Raw genomic sequence first — 14,650 nt, 5'->3', positions numbered from 1 at the left:
TATTAGACAAAATATTGTGCTACTTTTTGGTCTATCCATTATTCCCTCTATTTGAATCAGTCTATAATAATCAAATGAAAAAGTGAAAAGGGGGGGGGGGGGGGGGGGGAGATTGTAAAGGAACTGAGTTAAGTCAAAAAGAACGGCAAAAGATAAGTTTGTATTAATTATGATCTGGTGGAGTATAAATTTCCACATTAATTAATGTGATATCTACCGAGTTGTCTATTAAAGACAAGAGTAATTTAAGAAAAATAATTATATTCACATAGTCCATAAAAAAATTATGCCTTCATAATTATTTTTACACTATATATAACATTATACATTTATTTATACTATATACAACATTATACATTTATTATACAAAAATATAGATTTACATAAATATGCATATTAGTGTATAAAAGGTGTTCACACACATTTTTACATTGTTATACACCTTATACATAATTATACGACAGAAAAAAAGTTAAAAATACCTCGCTCTTAATTTGCACCGCAGAACCCATGACAAATTCAAAATCAAGTGACCCATCCCAATTTTAACTATTAATTTTTTTTAAGAAACCCAACCACTCAATTCATTCTCAATAGGAATGTGTATCGATTGGTTCAATACATCAACTCAATTTATCTATTTTCAATTTATGAACACGATAAATCGATAAATCAAACCAAATAAAATATCATTTGAAATATTGGTCTCGTTCCTTGTTAAAATTAAGAACCTAAATATAATACAAGAGGTATATCTGAATTGAAATTGTAGTAACAAAAAAATAATTGAAATGGACGAGATAATTATTATGGAATTTTTTTTCTTTTTCTAAAGTATAGTATCTCACATTAAAGTGCGACTAATCCAAATTCGTCTTAAGTAAAGCCCATTCTAAGGTAACAATTGCTATTAAGGATACCCAGAGCTCGAACTTAAAATTCAAAATTAAGAAAGGATAGTCTCACCTACTACACTACATTCTTTGGCGGGCGATAATTACTATGGATTGGTAGGGTATGGGGCTAAAAGGAGTAGGTTTGGATAATTGGTTGAGTTAAGGAAGAAAGAGAAGAAGGAAGTTGAAGGGATTGATTAATGTGATAGACTTATAGCCAACCCACATAGCTTAGTGGGGGGTCTCTCTTTGGCTGGCTGAAATGGTAGTTTGTTTGTTTTTTTTCATAGAGTAGATCGCCGGATTTTAACATGACACGCATTGCTATTAACGATACGTGTCTGCCTTCTCCGCCTAAAATCAACCTCTACCTTCCATTTTCTATGTACCCATTCCTTCCAAATATTCCTCTCTTCCATTAATTCCATTTCTCTGTTACACCCACCTTCACATTTCCCATTTCATTCTTGAAACTACCCTTTTCATGGCGCCTTCGAATACCAATCCTGTTGCAGTTGCAGATGAAGTTCTTCAGAAATCAAGAGTCACCGTTGTTGGTAGTGGAAATTGGGGTAGTGTTGCAGCCAAGCTCATTGCTTCTAACACCCTCAACATCAATTCTTTCCACGGTTTCTTTTATACCCTTTTCGCCTTTTCTTCGTTCTACGTCTAAATTGAACGTTCATTTATGTTGTTTTTAATTTTCTGGTGTAATTTAGATGAAGTTAGGATGTGGGTCTTTGAGGAGACATTGCCATCCGGTGAAAAACTCTCCGAAGTCATCAATCGGACCAATGTAATTGCCCTGTTTACTCTTCTGTTAATTATGCTTTCTAACGCTTGTAGTAATATGGAGATCAATATTTTAACTGGGTGTTTTTTTTTTCACAGGAGAATGTTAAGTATCTTCCTGGTATAAAATTACCTAAAAATGTTGTTGCAGACCCTGATATTGAACATGCAGGTATTACACATTGTTCAATTCTTGTTGTTCTTGTAGTATTAACAAGATGTTAATAATTGAGCTTAAAATGTAGTTTGTGGAGTGTTTTAAGTCCTTTTTAACATTTTATAGTGGGGGAAATTGTGCAGTGAAGGATGCTAACATGTTAGTGTTTGTGACTCCTCATCAATTCATGGAGGGGATTTGCAAGAGGCTAATTGGGAAAATTAGGAAAGATGCTGTAGCAATTTCCCTAATTAAAGGAATGGAGGTCAAGAAGGAAGGACCTTGCATGATCTCTACCCTCATCTCTGAAATTCTTGGGATCAGTTGTTGTGTTCTAATGGGAGCCAACATTGCCAATGAGGTTTATTTCGAGAAATTTGTTGTTACATGTTAGTGTCAACCAACTTAAAATGAATGTGGCTGAGAATTTCAATTGCAGATTGCAGTTGAGAAGTTCAGCGAAGCAACGGTTGGATATAGGGAGAACAAAGAGATTGCGGAGAAATGGGTTCGCCTATTCAATACTCCTTACTTTATGGTCTCAGCTGTGAGTGCTGCATAACTGCATTTGAACATATTACTAGTTTTAAGCTTTTCTGGCATGTAAACTGATCAACCATTCTCTGATAAGATATCCAATTAATCTAATGGAAATAGGTTCAAGATGTGGAAGGAGTCGAACTTTGTGGAACTCTTAAAAATGTTGTGGCTCTAGCAGCAGGTTAATATACTTGTGCTTTTATTGTCTTGTATCTTATCATTAGTTGATTCTAGCTTTGAGTAACATAGAATTTAAATTTGTGATATACCAGGCTTTGTGGACGGCCTCGATATGGGAAATAACACTAAGGTAACAGCCAGAAAGATATCGAATCTCTGTGTTTTAAGTAAATGGAGCAATTTGTTCCCCTGATTAATGTGTCTTCTTTGTTTCTAAACGACCGAACAGGCTGCAATAATGAGAATTGGCTTGAGAGAGATGAAGGCCTTATCCAAGCTATTGTTTCCTTCTGTCAAAGATAATACATTCTTTGAGAGTTGTGGAGTAGCAGATCTGATAACTACTTGCTGTAAGTTGGCAGTTTCCATTCTACTCGTGTATACCATTTACTCATGGTAATAAACAATCATATATGATTTTATATGCAGTGGGAGGAAGAAACAGGAGATGTGCTGATGCTTTTGCAAGGAACGGAGGAAAAAGGTTTTTCACTCTGGCTTAGCTCTTCCTCCTAAATATGGACAAGAAGACAGTGTGCTAATTCTTCATCTTGCTGGTCTGTTTAGGTCTTTTGATGAACTTGAAGCAGAGATGTTGCAAGGCCAAAAACTGCAGGTACTTAAGTCTGATTGTTGATTATCTGTATCTGGTGTTGAAAATGCATATACACATTCAAATGCTCCACAAAAGTACAAAGCATATAAATCCAGAATGTCTTTCAACTGTGGGGGAACTGAAACATGCCAGAATATCTAGCACAAAACTAGAGAATTTACTGCCTTCTTGATGGTTCACCTTTGAGAACAAGTACATGTTCTGAAATCTCATATACCAATATATGTTATATGGAATTATAAGCAAGGGAATATTGTATTCTTCATACTTAACTAGCTACTTTAAAACAAATGGAGTAATTGATATTTATCCACTGCTGCAATTATGTTACTACTTCAGCAAGTTGATACCTTTGCTATGTTCAAAATTTTCTTGAAGGGTGTCTCTACAGCAAAGGAGGTTTACGAGGTTCTAAGTCATCGAGGATGGTTAGAATTATTCCCCCTTTTCTCAACAGTTCATGAGATCTGCAGTGGCCGTCTTGCTCCCTCAGCCATAGTTGAATATACCGAGCACTCAGCCAGATTGCCCTTGCTGTAAAGTTCTGCTCACTTGAACTGATATGCAGAGAGTTGAAGTTGATATATAAATCTAGATACTCCAGATTTTGGTTCCTTATCAGTCCCTACTTCTCTTGTTTTTCCCCCTTATAATGAATAGTACAATTTTGAGGAGGGGATGGTGTCCTCCTCATAAGCCATCAGCAATTTGATGCCAAGAAATCATAGCATTTGAATTGCCTTGTGTTTTCAAATTTCTCTTGGTTATGGAAAATGAGATGCATTTTTCCTCACTTTATTTTATCACTGTTGTTCAAGTAGAATTTTCCCTCTCTTGTTAACCAAACCACCTAAGGGAATTATCTAGTAACACAAATATAAAAGAGTAAATTTATAACATCACCTATTTGATTCAAGCGATAATTATTTTAAAGGATTTTACAAACAAATGCATATCTTGAAAACCATAAATAGTAACCAACTCATTTCACTCTTTACCCACACCATCAAACTTTGAATAAATTTTACAATTTGGTTTTAACTATCAACCAGTTCGTATTCTCTCCATTCTATCAACACTCTTCCGGGCTCTTTCTAATTGGTGATCGATGCTTCTCCTTGATTTTTCAGTGCAGTCCACACTTCTCCGAGATCTCTCCATTTGTTCAAAAGAGATCCTTAGTTTTTCTAGTTTGTCTGTAATAGCATTACTGGAATGATTCTTTAACTTCTCAGGCCTGTCTGTGCTGTGTCTCGGTTTTTCTCTACGGTCACTGCTTTTCCTTGAAGCTTCAAAAACATCTGTACTCTTTCTTGGTGGCTCAAACTGCTGGTCTGTGCTTTTCCTAGAACTGATCCTTTGTGATTGGGACCTTTCAATAGTTGCTACAAACTTCTTTAGGTGTCTGATATATTCTGGATAGAGCTCCAAGTCGCAATGGTTCCCTCCCTTGATCCATAAAGGCTCATACTTCTCCTTGCATAATTCCCAGAGTTGCTTGCCATGTGAAAAATCAACTACTTCATCTGCAGTTCCCTGCAATATCAATTAACACCACAGACTCAACACACCGTAGAATGTTTGCAATGACTGATGCTCGAAGGGGAAACATAAAATATGCAGTATTAATTTTGTTCCTACCATTTCTAGTTAGTCTTGCGTCTCTGATTTTTGTGTAGAATCGAAACAACAATCATGCTATGATTTCAAGAGGATATATAAATTTAGACATGAAAACTTTGGTCCTTCAATATCTTTCGTTTCTTTGTGAATTATAAAATGCACAGCCTAATTGTATCTCGAAACATATCATAATTCATGAACAAGGTAAAATGGACAATTCAACAAATTGTGTTAGCTTAGTCAAAGGTAAATGCCACACTTACATGAATGATGAGCACGGGACAATTAACCGAAGGGATCTTGTCAATATTCTGCAACACAATCAAGAAAGCATTTCATTTAGTGAGGTAGAAAGGCCCCAACCTTTCACATCCATAAATGCAAATGCAATCACATTTACATTTGTAAATACTACTAGCAGAAACAACCACACTAAAGAGATGAATCCTACCTTGTAAATGTCAAACCAGTACGTGCGCTTGACAGGATACATGACTCGTAAACCTGAAAGAAGGGGACTGTGCAGAATGACTGATCTTAATCGTGGTAGACGAGCTGCAAGATCCAAAGTAGGCCCACTACCAACTGATTGGCCATAAAGTATAACATCTTCCTGCTTTGTGCCATAGTTTTCTTCAAGGCACTTATATGCAGCTTCAATATCTGCATAGGTATTCTGCTCACTTGGCTGCAAATAGCAAATACAAGACCATGTAAGATATTGTCAAAGTCTATTACACGTGAAAAGCGCAGCATACGGTATGATTTTAGCAAAGATATGAAATGATGTTTAAAGCTACATACCTTACCAGTTGACTGTCCATACCCAGAGTAGTCATACCTACACAAAATTAAGGGGTATTAGGAATATCAATTAGCGTATGTTTGTTTTGTTAGATAGTTTTCATGCAAATCGGGTGATATGGAATAAATAGGAGCAGATATTTCCCGACTTAACAATGGTAAATAATAAAGTCAGTCGATGGTCTTGTCTTCCTGATGCAAATTCCAAAATGAGGAAAATGTTCCACTCTAGATTCACTGGTACCAAACTGGAAGCAGTTTAAGGCCAATCCACTATGACGGTATGACCTTTATGGGGATTTGACAGCAAACTGATCTAATAAAGATTTCAAGTTAGTAAATGGTGTACCCAACTTATGACACCAATATATTTGACGTCCTACACAAAGCCCTAATGTTTTTTACCAGATATTTTAAACTAAGACTTGTTAAAACTATGTTCAGCTCATTGTTTTAGCCAAACAACTAGTAATGGTGAACTACTTTAACTTGAGTCCATATAACTCCTAACCATGTTCAGAACATTAAATTACAGCAAACCTAATCTTGTTTCTGAGTTTCCTAAACAAAGCCTCAGATTCAGTGGTTCCATGGTTTTAAAAACTACTAACCAAGAAAATGTCATCACAAAGTGGAGGATTATTGAACATATTTATGCTAATGAATAGAAGGATAATGTCATTAATAAACTCATATATTTCTGCAGATTACAATCACATAGAAGGCTAACAGGCTGCAGTAACAAGCAATATATTCTTTTTCCCTAAAGCACACAGTTAATGAATAATGCCTTGATGCACATACTGAACTACTTTGTATCCTATAGAGAAATAGTTCTCAGAAAATTGGAATCACTAACAAGCTTGCTTCTGGGTGTTAACATCGTCTCTACGGAGCAGCAGATAACCCTGTGTCTAGTTCGGTTTGAACTTCGAAGTCTGAGAAATAGCTACAACTGATATGGCTATAAAATACATTTATCTGAGTCCAGAGCCAAAAGGATAACTTTTTTTTTTTGCAAAAATTCCTAAAGGGCAACAAATAAATGAAAAAAACCAAAGGGGCAAAGGCGCATGCCACCCCACGCCTTGCACCAAAATATGTAACAGTGTTAAGTTAGAGAAAGGTGCATGGCCCCACATGCCTTGTAAGGCGCAGGGGCTCCCACGCCTTCCTCAAAGTTTTTTATATTTTTCAACTAATTATGATAATCTTGTGGTTTTCATCTATCAAGTTATCAAGGATTACTGGTGTGAGAATGGATCTAGATTTTAGTCTTCTTGAGACAGGCTCCCTTGCTTTGGAAATAATTGTCACAGTTTTCACCCAACAGGTAATTTTAGTTGAAAATATAAAGATTTAATAGGAGTCCGGAACCAAAAGGGCAATAAAAATTTTCGAAAATTCCAAAGGGCAACTAAATTATTTATCAAATCAAAAGGGTAACAAATTTTAACAGCGTTTAAATTAGGGTTTCCGCCGCAAGGCGCAGAAACCCATGAGCCTTACAAGGTGCAGCAGCTTTTAGCCTCGTAAGGCTCAACCGCCTTGAGCCTTACAAGGCGCAAGGCTGTCTGCGCTTTGCAGGCGATTTTTTTTTTTAAAAAAAAAAGTGATTTTATTTTTTGAGTTGTTATTAATTTCGAAATACCATAGATATGCTACTCCACTAATTAAAAGTTAATACAAATTCAATAAATTATAACTAAATGTATGTATAAAGATTTGTTCTCTAAAAACTGTGTTAAATCTCCTTGAAAATTAACTTCTTTCAAAATGAAAAATATTTTACGTAGAAAGCTTTAATTATAAGTGTTTATAAATTTTACGCATAAAATTTTTGTTGCCCTTTTGGTTCCGGACTCGAAAATAACTATTAAGCGTACATTTTTCTTTAATTTATAGTGGCTAGAGGCGAACTTAGGATTTGAAGATTTTGAGCCTTGTAAGTTGTAAGTCTTCTTACACATTTTCACTTTCACTTTCACGTGAAACTTTCAGTGTTGAATCAAATCAACACTGTAGTTTCACGTGATTTATCACTTTATCTAATAATTTTTTACTACTAATTGAAGTATTTTATTTTTTATTTTCGATGAAACATATACCGCGTGAAACTTGTACAAATTCAACACTGTAAAAATAAATCACACGAAACTACAGTGTTGATTTGATTCAACACTGAAAGTTTCACGTGAAAGTGAAAGTGAAAATGTGTAAGAAGACTTACAACTTACAACTTACAAGGCTCAAGGGGCAAGTAGCCTTGTTAGTTTTTAATTTATTTATTTTTCAAAACTTTTAGTTTTTGATTTTTATATGTATAGTTTTTAATTAATTTTTTAAAAATTTTGTTTGTTTGTTATTTTAATATAGTATTTTTTAACTATTTTTTTATCACTTTATCTAATAATTTTTTACTACTAATTGAAGTATTTTATTTTTTATTTTCGTTGAAACATATACCGCGTGAAACTTGTACAAATTCAACACTGTAAAAATAAATCACGTGAAACTACAGTGTTGATTTGATTCAACACTGAAAGTTTCACGTGAAAGTGAAAGTGAAAGTGAAAGTGAAAATGTGTAAGAAGACTTACAACTTACAAGGCTCAAAGTCTTCAAATCTTGAGTTCGCCTCTAGCCACTATAAATTAAAGGAAAAGGTACGCTTAATAGTTATTTTCGAGTCCGGAACCAAAAGGGCAACAAAAATTTTCTACGTAAAATTTTTAAACACTTATAATTAATGCTTTCTACGTAAAATATTATTTTCAAGGAGATTTAACACAGTTTTTAGAGAACAAATCTTTATACGTACATTTAGTTATAATTTATTGAATTTATATTAACTTTTAATTAGTGGAGTAGCATATCTATGGTATTTCAAAATTAATAACAGCTCAAAAAATAAAACCATTTAAAAAAAAATCGCCTACAAAGCGCAGACAGCCTTGCGCCTTGTAAGGCTCAAGGCGGCTGAGCCTTGGCTCATGGGTTTCTGCGCCTTGCGGCAGAAATCCTAATTTAAACGCTGTTAAAATTTGTTGCCCTTTTGGTTTGATAAGTAATTTAGTTGCCCTTTTAGAATTTTCGAAAAAATTTGTTGGTTCCGAACTCAATTTAATAGCACCTAAGAATCAACAAGGGTTGTGGTGGAGTGGTGTTCGAATCTTCTTGGATACAGAGTCATCTTTGTTAGGGAGCGTTTTACCTCCCAATGTGAAACTTTTCGATGCGAATACAGAATTAGTCGGATTCCAATCGGGTACCAAACACCGAGCGGGAAACAAAAAAACAGCACCTAAGAGAAATAAGCAAAACTGATAAATTCATTTGTCGAATAATTACATCATTAATCACACTACAAACAAAAATTAGTTATGAACTTGTTGCTAATTCATCACTAAATTACTACTAGCTATTAGAATCTTATGATAATCCATCCTAATGCATTGCTATATAGAATTAGCGACGAATTTTGTTATTTAGCCATATAATTTTACCGTGCTTTCTATTTAATTTTTTCAGCAGTGAAATATTAAAGTGAATAATGACACTTAGAATTACTAATATATTACAGGATGGAACATCTCTATATTAAAAGATTAGTCCTTTATATATATGAGGAAGGCGTGGGAGCCCTGTGTCTTACAAGGTGTGTGGGACCACACACCTTCCTCCTTTAACTTAACGACTGTCACGACGTTTGGGGCAAGGTATCGGGTGGCCTGCGCCTTTGCCCCTTTGCTTTTCTTCCATTTCTAATTTCTTTGTTGCCCTTTTGGAATTTTTGCAAAAAAAAAAAAAAAAAGGTTGCCCTTTTGGCTCCGAACTCACATTTATCCTACTACCATACTTGACAATGGATTTTGTTAAGGCTTGAATATCATACTACAAAAGCATTTGGGAACCATTGAAAGAATCAGAGCCCAACTTTGATCCAAAGTATAAAGATCTATAAAGGGTTCAGTTGGTAGTACTTTCAAGCTTAACGTGTCCACAAAATCATACATAAAAATGCGTAGAAACTTAAATTTAACATTGATGTGCTTGAACTTCCTGGTCACTAGGCCCACAAAGACACGTGCTGTGTTTCTTATCCTTAAAAGTTATATACAAAAACAATCATGCAAACATCATTACTTAAACACCATTTTATTCTCTTCTTGTGGATTTTCATTTAAGATCAATGATCTTCTCTTTAACTCCCCCTAGCGGTCATATTTCAGAAGACTGATACATAATTTGTTACCGGGCATACAGATATAACCCTATTACAAATTACAAGTTTACAACTGCTGATGACTCCTGCAGTGGTAAGGAGGGCACCCAGCGGGGGGAGAAGTGTCTTCCTAAAGGTGAAAGGAGCGTGATTTATCCAAATGTTGACCCTCTGGAAAGTTGAAACTACTGAAAGGGTTTCATCCATCTTCATTGAACATCATTTATCTCACAAAGTCCAAGATGGCATCCCTTATGCAAAACATTGCCAACCATTAGCTAAAACCTATGGCATCAACCAGTCTAAAATTTGGATCCCTCCATTCCACATGAAGAAACTCAATAAAGGTGTTGCTATCATTCTTTTACCAAAATTAAGCCTGTTGCGCTTTTTTTGGAATTCTCTTGGGGTGGAGAAAGCCTGTATGAGAAAATAGTGAATCCAAATCATCACGCATTTTAGTGACGGGTGGTATTTGGGATAAGCTAGTGCCTACATCGGTTATTCTAACGGATACCTGCTACCTCCTACCAGTGGAGGTACAGAGTAACTCTTCCCACCAATAGTGAATCAAAATCATCACTCTAGATACTCCAATGTTGTTGAATCTTCAGATCCTGGTAAACCAAACTCCTCATAACTGAATTTAGTTATAAAATCCAATTATGGAGATGACAACTCAACTTACATTATGCTTTGAGGATACCAAAATTATTCTGGTGCTGCCAACTTTATTTTCAGGAATGTAATCAATAGGCAAGTGAACTTGCTTACCCTTTTCCTCCCTTTCCTTAACACCCTCACCCCGTTCTCTAAGCCTTTCACTCTTTCCAGATGATGTTCTCATATCCCTTAGGTTTCACACGTTTACATACAATTCACATACCTTCTAATTTCAACTCCTTGAATTCTTCACTATTCTCATTGAATCCATCTCAATTCCGCAGGTAATATTACATCAGAAAATTCCTTGAAGCTGGCTTTAACCATCTATTTTACCATCAACCACGATGGAATCAGTTAGTAAATGTTGAAAAGCCTAGTGTTAACGAAGATTTAGGATTTGGGATGACACCAATCCAGTAACATCTGACATAGGAGCTACTTGGACCCAGTGGTACTTCTAGGTAAGGGAGGGAAAGAGGTAACCATAAAATGAGTGTCAACTGCTTAAATCATCACAATTATTTCTTTGGAAGTTGAAAGAATTCTCAGGAAACAATGACCAAACCAAGACAGTAAGATAACAATTTTGAATACTGTTTGCTATCAGCTAAATCCTGTTGCCACGAGGAAACAGAAACAGGCCACGACAAAATTACAAATCCTGAAATTATGTATATCCTCTAAAAATTAAGGTCCGTGCAAAGCAAATACCAGAACAGGTAATGATAGTTAAGGAATAAAGCAATCTCCATATCAGAATTAAAGTGGTAAGATCTCGTTTCCCTCTACAGTACTAAATGAAGAAATTGTTTGTTAGCTGCCAGGATGACACAAAATCTGAAATTTAGAAACTCCTAGAAGCTTCAGTCAGCAGACACAAAGAATAACAAATATTCTACTAAACCTCAAATACCAAACCAGCCAGGACCAGCTGTAAAAATCACCCATTCCACTCAGCTCAATTTGAACCCAATTGCATTCCATCACTCAAAAAGAATTGTATTTCAAGCAAATTAAGATATCTAAAACTAGAAACTTTCAACACTTAAACTAACATATACAAGTCTCTAACTTGCTAAAAATCAAGACTTTTCAAACAGATAAAGGAGAAAAGAAAGAGTAAAGTACCCCAAGAGATTGACCCGCAAGTGGATGCTCAATTCAATGAAAAGCTCATACATCTGACCCAAGTCAGCCGCATTTCCATGGGAATACAGTAAAGTGGAGGTAGCCATAGGATGCCTAATATACATGGCAACAATTTCAGTACCTTTACGAGTGGGCAACTTAAGTACTTCAACATTTTCACGGTGAGGAAAAGGGCTAAGCAGCAAAAGACCCGTGAGATCATCTTTAATAAGCTTATAAGAAGGTGGGTTTGGAGGAAAAAACGCAAACTTCGCCGCCATTGATGAAGTAACCCCTCCCATATTCTCCTTGCTACAGAAAAAAAAAACGATTTTTTGGGGTTTTCTTGAAAAAAAGAAGCACTGTATTGCAATTAAGTTGTTGAAATGGGAAAATTATAGTACTATTACTATTGAATGGGAAGATTCATTGTGGATCAATGAACATTCCTAATTCCTTTACTCTTTTAGAAGAGAAAAGAACTTTACACTCTGGATATTGTTTACTCTTGTTGACTACACTACACGACTAAAGCCGACAGAAAACGTGGAATAGAATGTGCTTATTGGTCGCTCATGGTCCCCTCTCTCTCTCTCTCTCTCTCTGCATTATGTTGTGTCTTTCGTTTGTATCATGTTTTATAATTGAGTGGAAATTATTCGGATGGTAAATATTTTCGTAACTTTAAAGATGTAAATTTGAGTTAGGAAACAAAAAAGATAAAAGCTTTACAAAAGGTTTTAATGGCTAAAACAAGAAAGAATTGCAATATTAGATCAAGTGGAACATGGAAGAAGGAAATTCTTGAACGTGGAAAGGGATCTAATAAATTTGAAATGAATGAGGATCTAAATAAATTCAAAATGAATAAGGAATCGTATGAGGGGAAAATCTTATATGCAGTAGAGTGTAATAAAAGTGACTTATATGAAAAAAAGTTTTTCACTATCACCACAAAAAAAAAAATTGAACTTTGTTTGGTAGGGCGAAGCCCCCAATTCTTAACCCAAATCTATGGTGGCATTTTGAATGAAGTTTTACAAAACTGATATTTTCAATATCATAATTTTATTTTAAATTAAGCACAAAACTCATTTCACGTTTTGATTATAGTTTATGTATCTAACGACTCCTTATTTCCCAAGTAAATGTAATTTGATGAAGAAACCCACTGAAAATGAATTTGCTAAGAAAGGTTGCACATCTAGTCCATAGAAAGAAACTTATAATATCGCAAGTCATAACAGTGCAGAATTATCTTGGCATATTGATCTTATAATATGTTTATATTAACTGAGATTTGGGAGATATGATTTCCATTATTAAAGACCTTTAACTTCTTCCAAAAAAAAGATGGGTAAAATGACAAAGAGAAAAACATGGTTATGTGTCGAATGTATAGGAACCAAGTCACCAACCTCATTTGAAAAAAACAAAAGGGTTAAGCAATTATTTGAGCAGAATGTCCGGATTTACAGCAGATTTGAGTTAAAGTGGCACAAGAGAAGGTACTATTTATCTTCCCCTTTGCCTAAAAAACTGCTACTAATCATTTGTTGTGATTTTCTCACTTGAAAAGAGAAAGGTGATTCATCTACTTTTCTTTTTCTTTGTCATCAAAAGAAGAAAGGGAAAACCTCATTCATTGTACCTTTCCACCTGCTTTGTAGTAATTGAGGTGGAAAAAGTACAGGTCTTCTTTTTTCTATGAATAGTACTGTCTAGACCATCTTGCATCCATCTCGACTAATGGTTGGACAGATGACAAGAAATCAGCTAATGTTTTTTTACTATCACTATAGGTTTCTCGATGGATTTAACAACAACAAAAAAGTTGAATTCTCTTGACACTTGCACAAAATACTGTTTCAATGGAATTTCAGTTCATATATACTAAGAGCTAACACCTGGCCCAGAATCTATGATTGTTTTCCTCACATCACCCCACATTGTTGGTATGCCCTGCTCTCTTTGGTCCATAACACAGAACCACACACCCAAGTACTACAAGTCCACAACATGAGAACAGGATGTACAAGTCGGACCAACGGACTGGTGACATGAAGAACCATAGCCCCCACTGTGATACTGCAACAAGATGTGACTCCATTAACAATCTTAATCACTCCAAGACAAGGGCAGTTGAGGCCTCTCAATCATATTAAAAGGAAACTAAACACTGAATGTGCACATGGTTTTCAAATCAATTCTAATGAATGCGTAAATACCAAAAGGTTAACTAAATTCCAACTCTGGCCCTACGAGACATCAAAACCCAGCCAGTTTCTGCTTGATAGTTAATCTTTATTTCCTGTGGTGATGAAATACACTTGAAATGATAAAATAAGACCCACACTTTATACCAGAGGGAAGAAAGGGGCACAAACAGTGCAGACAGAAGAAAAGAAAGACAAACTCATGTCCATGTGTGTCTACTGAGCAACAGTGATGCCACTTCCAGGATTATTTTTGGGGTCAAAAAACAGAGTTACCATGACACACTTATGTCATTCCTCTTTGTTTTCTCCAAGATATGAGGAGTCTATCAAAATATTTCTCAAGGAAACCATAATAAAAACACAGCAGTCCACAAGCAGCTCCTACCTTCAAAGCATCTGCATATGGTCATCAAAAATCAACTTCAGACATACATGCAGATTCAACTATGGGATGCTACTAGAATATCCGAGACAGATATACACAATAATAATTCCCATGCATTAAAAGGAAAATCCACAAGAAGTTTAAGAAGACAAACTTTCAATAAAAAAAAATTCTTGATCAGCAAATCCGAAAGGGCTAACCACATGTGTGGCTCCCCTTAATGTGGTATGATATGTCAATTAGATACTCGAACTTAGGTAGTGACCATATACACACCTGAACTCGGTAGAAATGTATCTCATAAACACACGAGTCGTACATGGCATAATGTGTGTTATGAAGTCATCATAAGCGCATGCTTGTGCTAAGCAAAAACTCCACCTTCATAACCTAAAATCATCCATTTTTACTACTCCACC

At 35.3% G+C, this 14,650-nt stretch overlaps 2 protein-coding genes across 3 annotated transcripts; one reads left to right on the top strand and one right to left on the bottom strand.

Annotated features, from left to right (window-relative positions):
- The first annotated feature begins 1,034 nt into the window (after positions 1–1,034).
- LOC102595467 (glycerol-3-phosphate dehydrogenase [NAD(+)]) lies at positions 1,035–3,979 on the top strand. The gene is made up of 11 exons (XM_006357107.2): positions 1,035–1,525; positions 1,616–1,692; positions 1,788–1,860; positions 1,989–2,206; positions 2,285–2,392; positions 2,503–2,566; positions 2,658–2,695; positions 2,795–2,915; positions 2,995–3,049; positions 3,133–3,181; positions 3,560–3,979. The coding sequence occupies exons 1-11, from the start codon at positions 1,381–1,383 to the stop codon at positions 3,719–3,721; spliced, it is 1,110 nt and encodes a 369-aa protein (XP_006357169.1). The 5' UTR covers positions 1,035–1,380; the 3' UTR covers positions 3,722–3,979.
- A 92-nt stretch (positions 3,980–4,071) lies between these two features.
- Positions 4,072–12,152, bottom strand: LOC102595140 (alpha/beta hydrolase domain-containing protein 17B-like). 2 transcript variants are annotated; one of them, XM_015313296.1, is made up of 6 exons: positions 11,628–12,152; positions 5,609–5,645; positions 5,256–5,492; positions 5,068–5,115; positions 4,209–4,717; positions 4,072–4,169 (listed from the first exon to the last, which is right to left on the bottom strand). In XM_015313296.1, the coding sequence occupies exons 1-5, from the start codon at positions 11,927–11,929 to the stop codon at positions 4,226–4,228; spliced, it is 1,116 nt and encodes a 371-aa protein (XP_015168782.1). In that variant the 5' UTR covers positions 11,930–12,152; the 3' UTR covers positions 4,072–4,169; positions 4,209–4,225. The 2 variants fall into 2 exon arrangements, with proteins under 2 accessions (XP_015168782.1, XP_006357168.1); XM_006357106.2 differs by having other exon boundaries at positions 4,072–4,717; positions 11,628–12,151.
- Between the last annotated feature and the right edge of the window lie 2,498 nt (positions 12,153–14,650).

This window comes from Solanum tuberosum, unplaced genomic scaffold (assembly GCF_000226075.1).
Source record: "Solanum tuberosum cultivar DM 1-3 516 R44 unplaced genomic scaffold, SolTub_3.0 scf00241, whole genome shotgun sequence".
NCBI lineage: Eukaryota > Viridiplantae > Streptophyta > Magnoliopsida > Solanales > Solanaceae > Solanum > Solanum tuberosum.
The sequence above is the reverse complement of the archived record's forward strand: the minus strand, read 5'-3'. Positions and strand labels throughout refer to the sequence as shown.

Bases quoted from the DNA above. Each gene is read 5' to 3' on its own strand.
- LOC102595467 (XM_006357107.2), top strand. From the start codon at position 1,381: ATGGCGCCTTCGAATACCAATCCTGTTGCAGTTGCAGATGAAGTTCTT. The intron at 2,916-2,994 runs GTAAGTTGGCAG...TTTTATATGCAG, and splicing joins AGATCTGATAACTACTTGCT to TGGGAGGAAGAAACAGGAGA. The intron at 3,182-3,559 runs GTACTTAAGTCT...ATTTTCTTGAAG, and splicing joins TGCAAGGCCAAAAACTGCAG to GGTGTCTCTACAGCAAAGGA.
- LOC102595140 (XM_015313296.1), bottom strand. From the start codon at position 11,929: ATGGGAGGGGTTACTTCATCAATGGCGGCGAAGTTTGCGTTTTTTCCT. The intron at 5,493-5,608 runs GTATGTAGCTTT...TGCTATTTGCAG, and splicing joins ATGGACAGTCAACTGGTAAG to CCAAGTGAGCAGAATACCTA. The intron at 5,116-5,255 runs GTAGGATTCATC...ATTGTGTTGCAG, and splicing joins ACTGGTTTGACATTTACAAG to AATATTGACAAGATCCCTTC.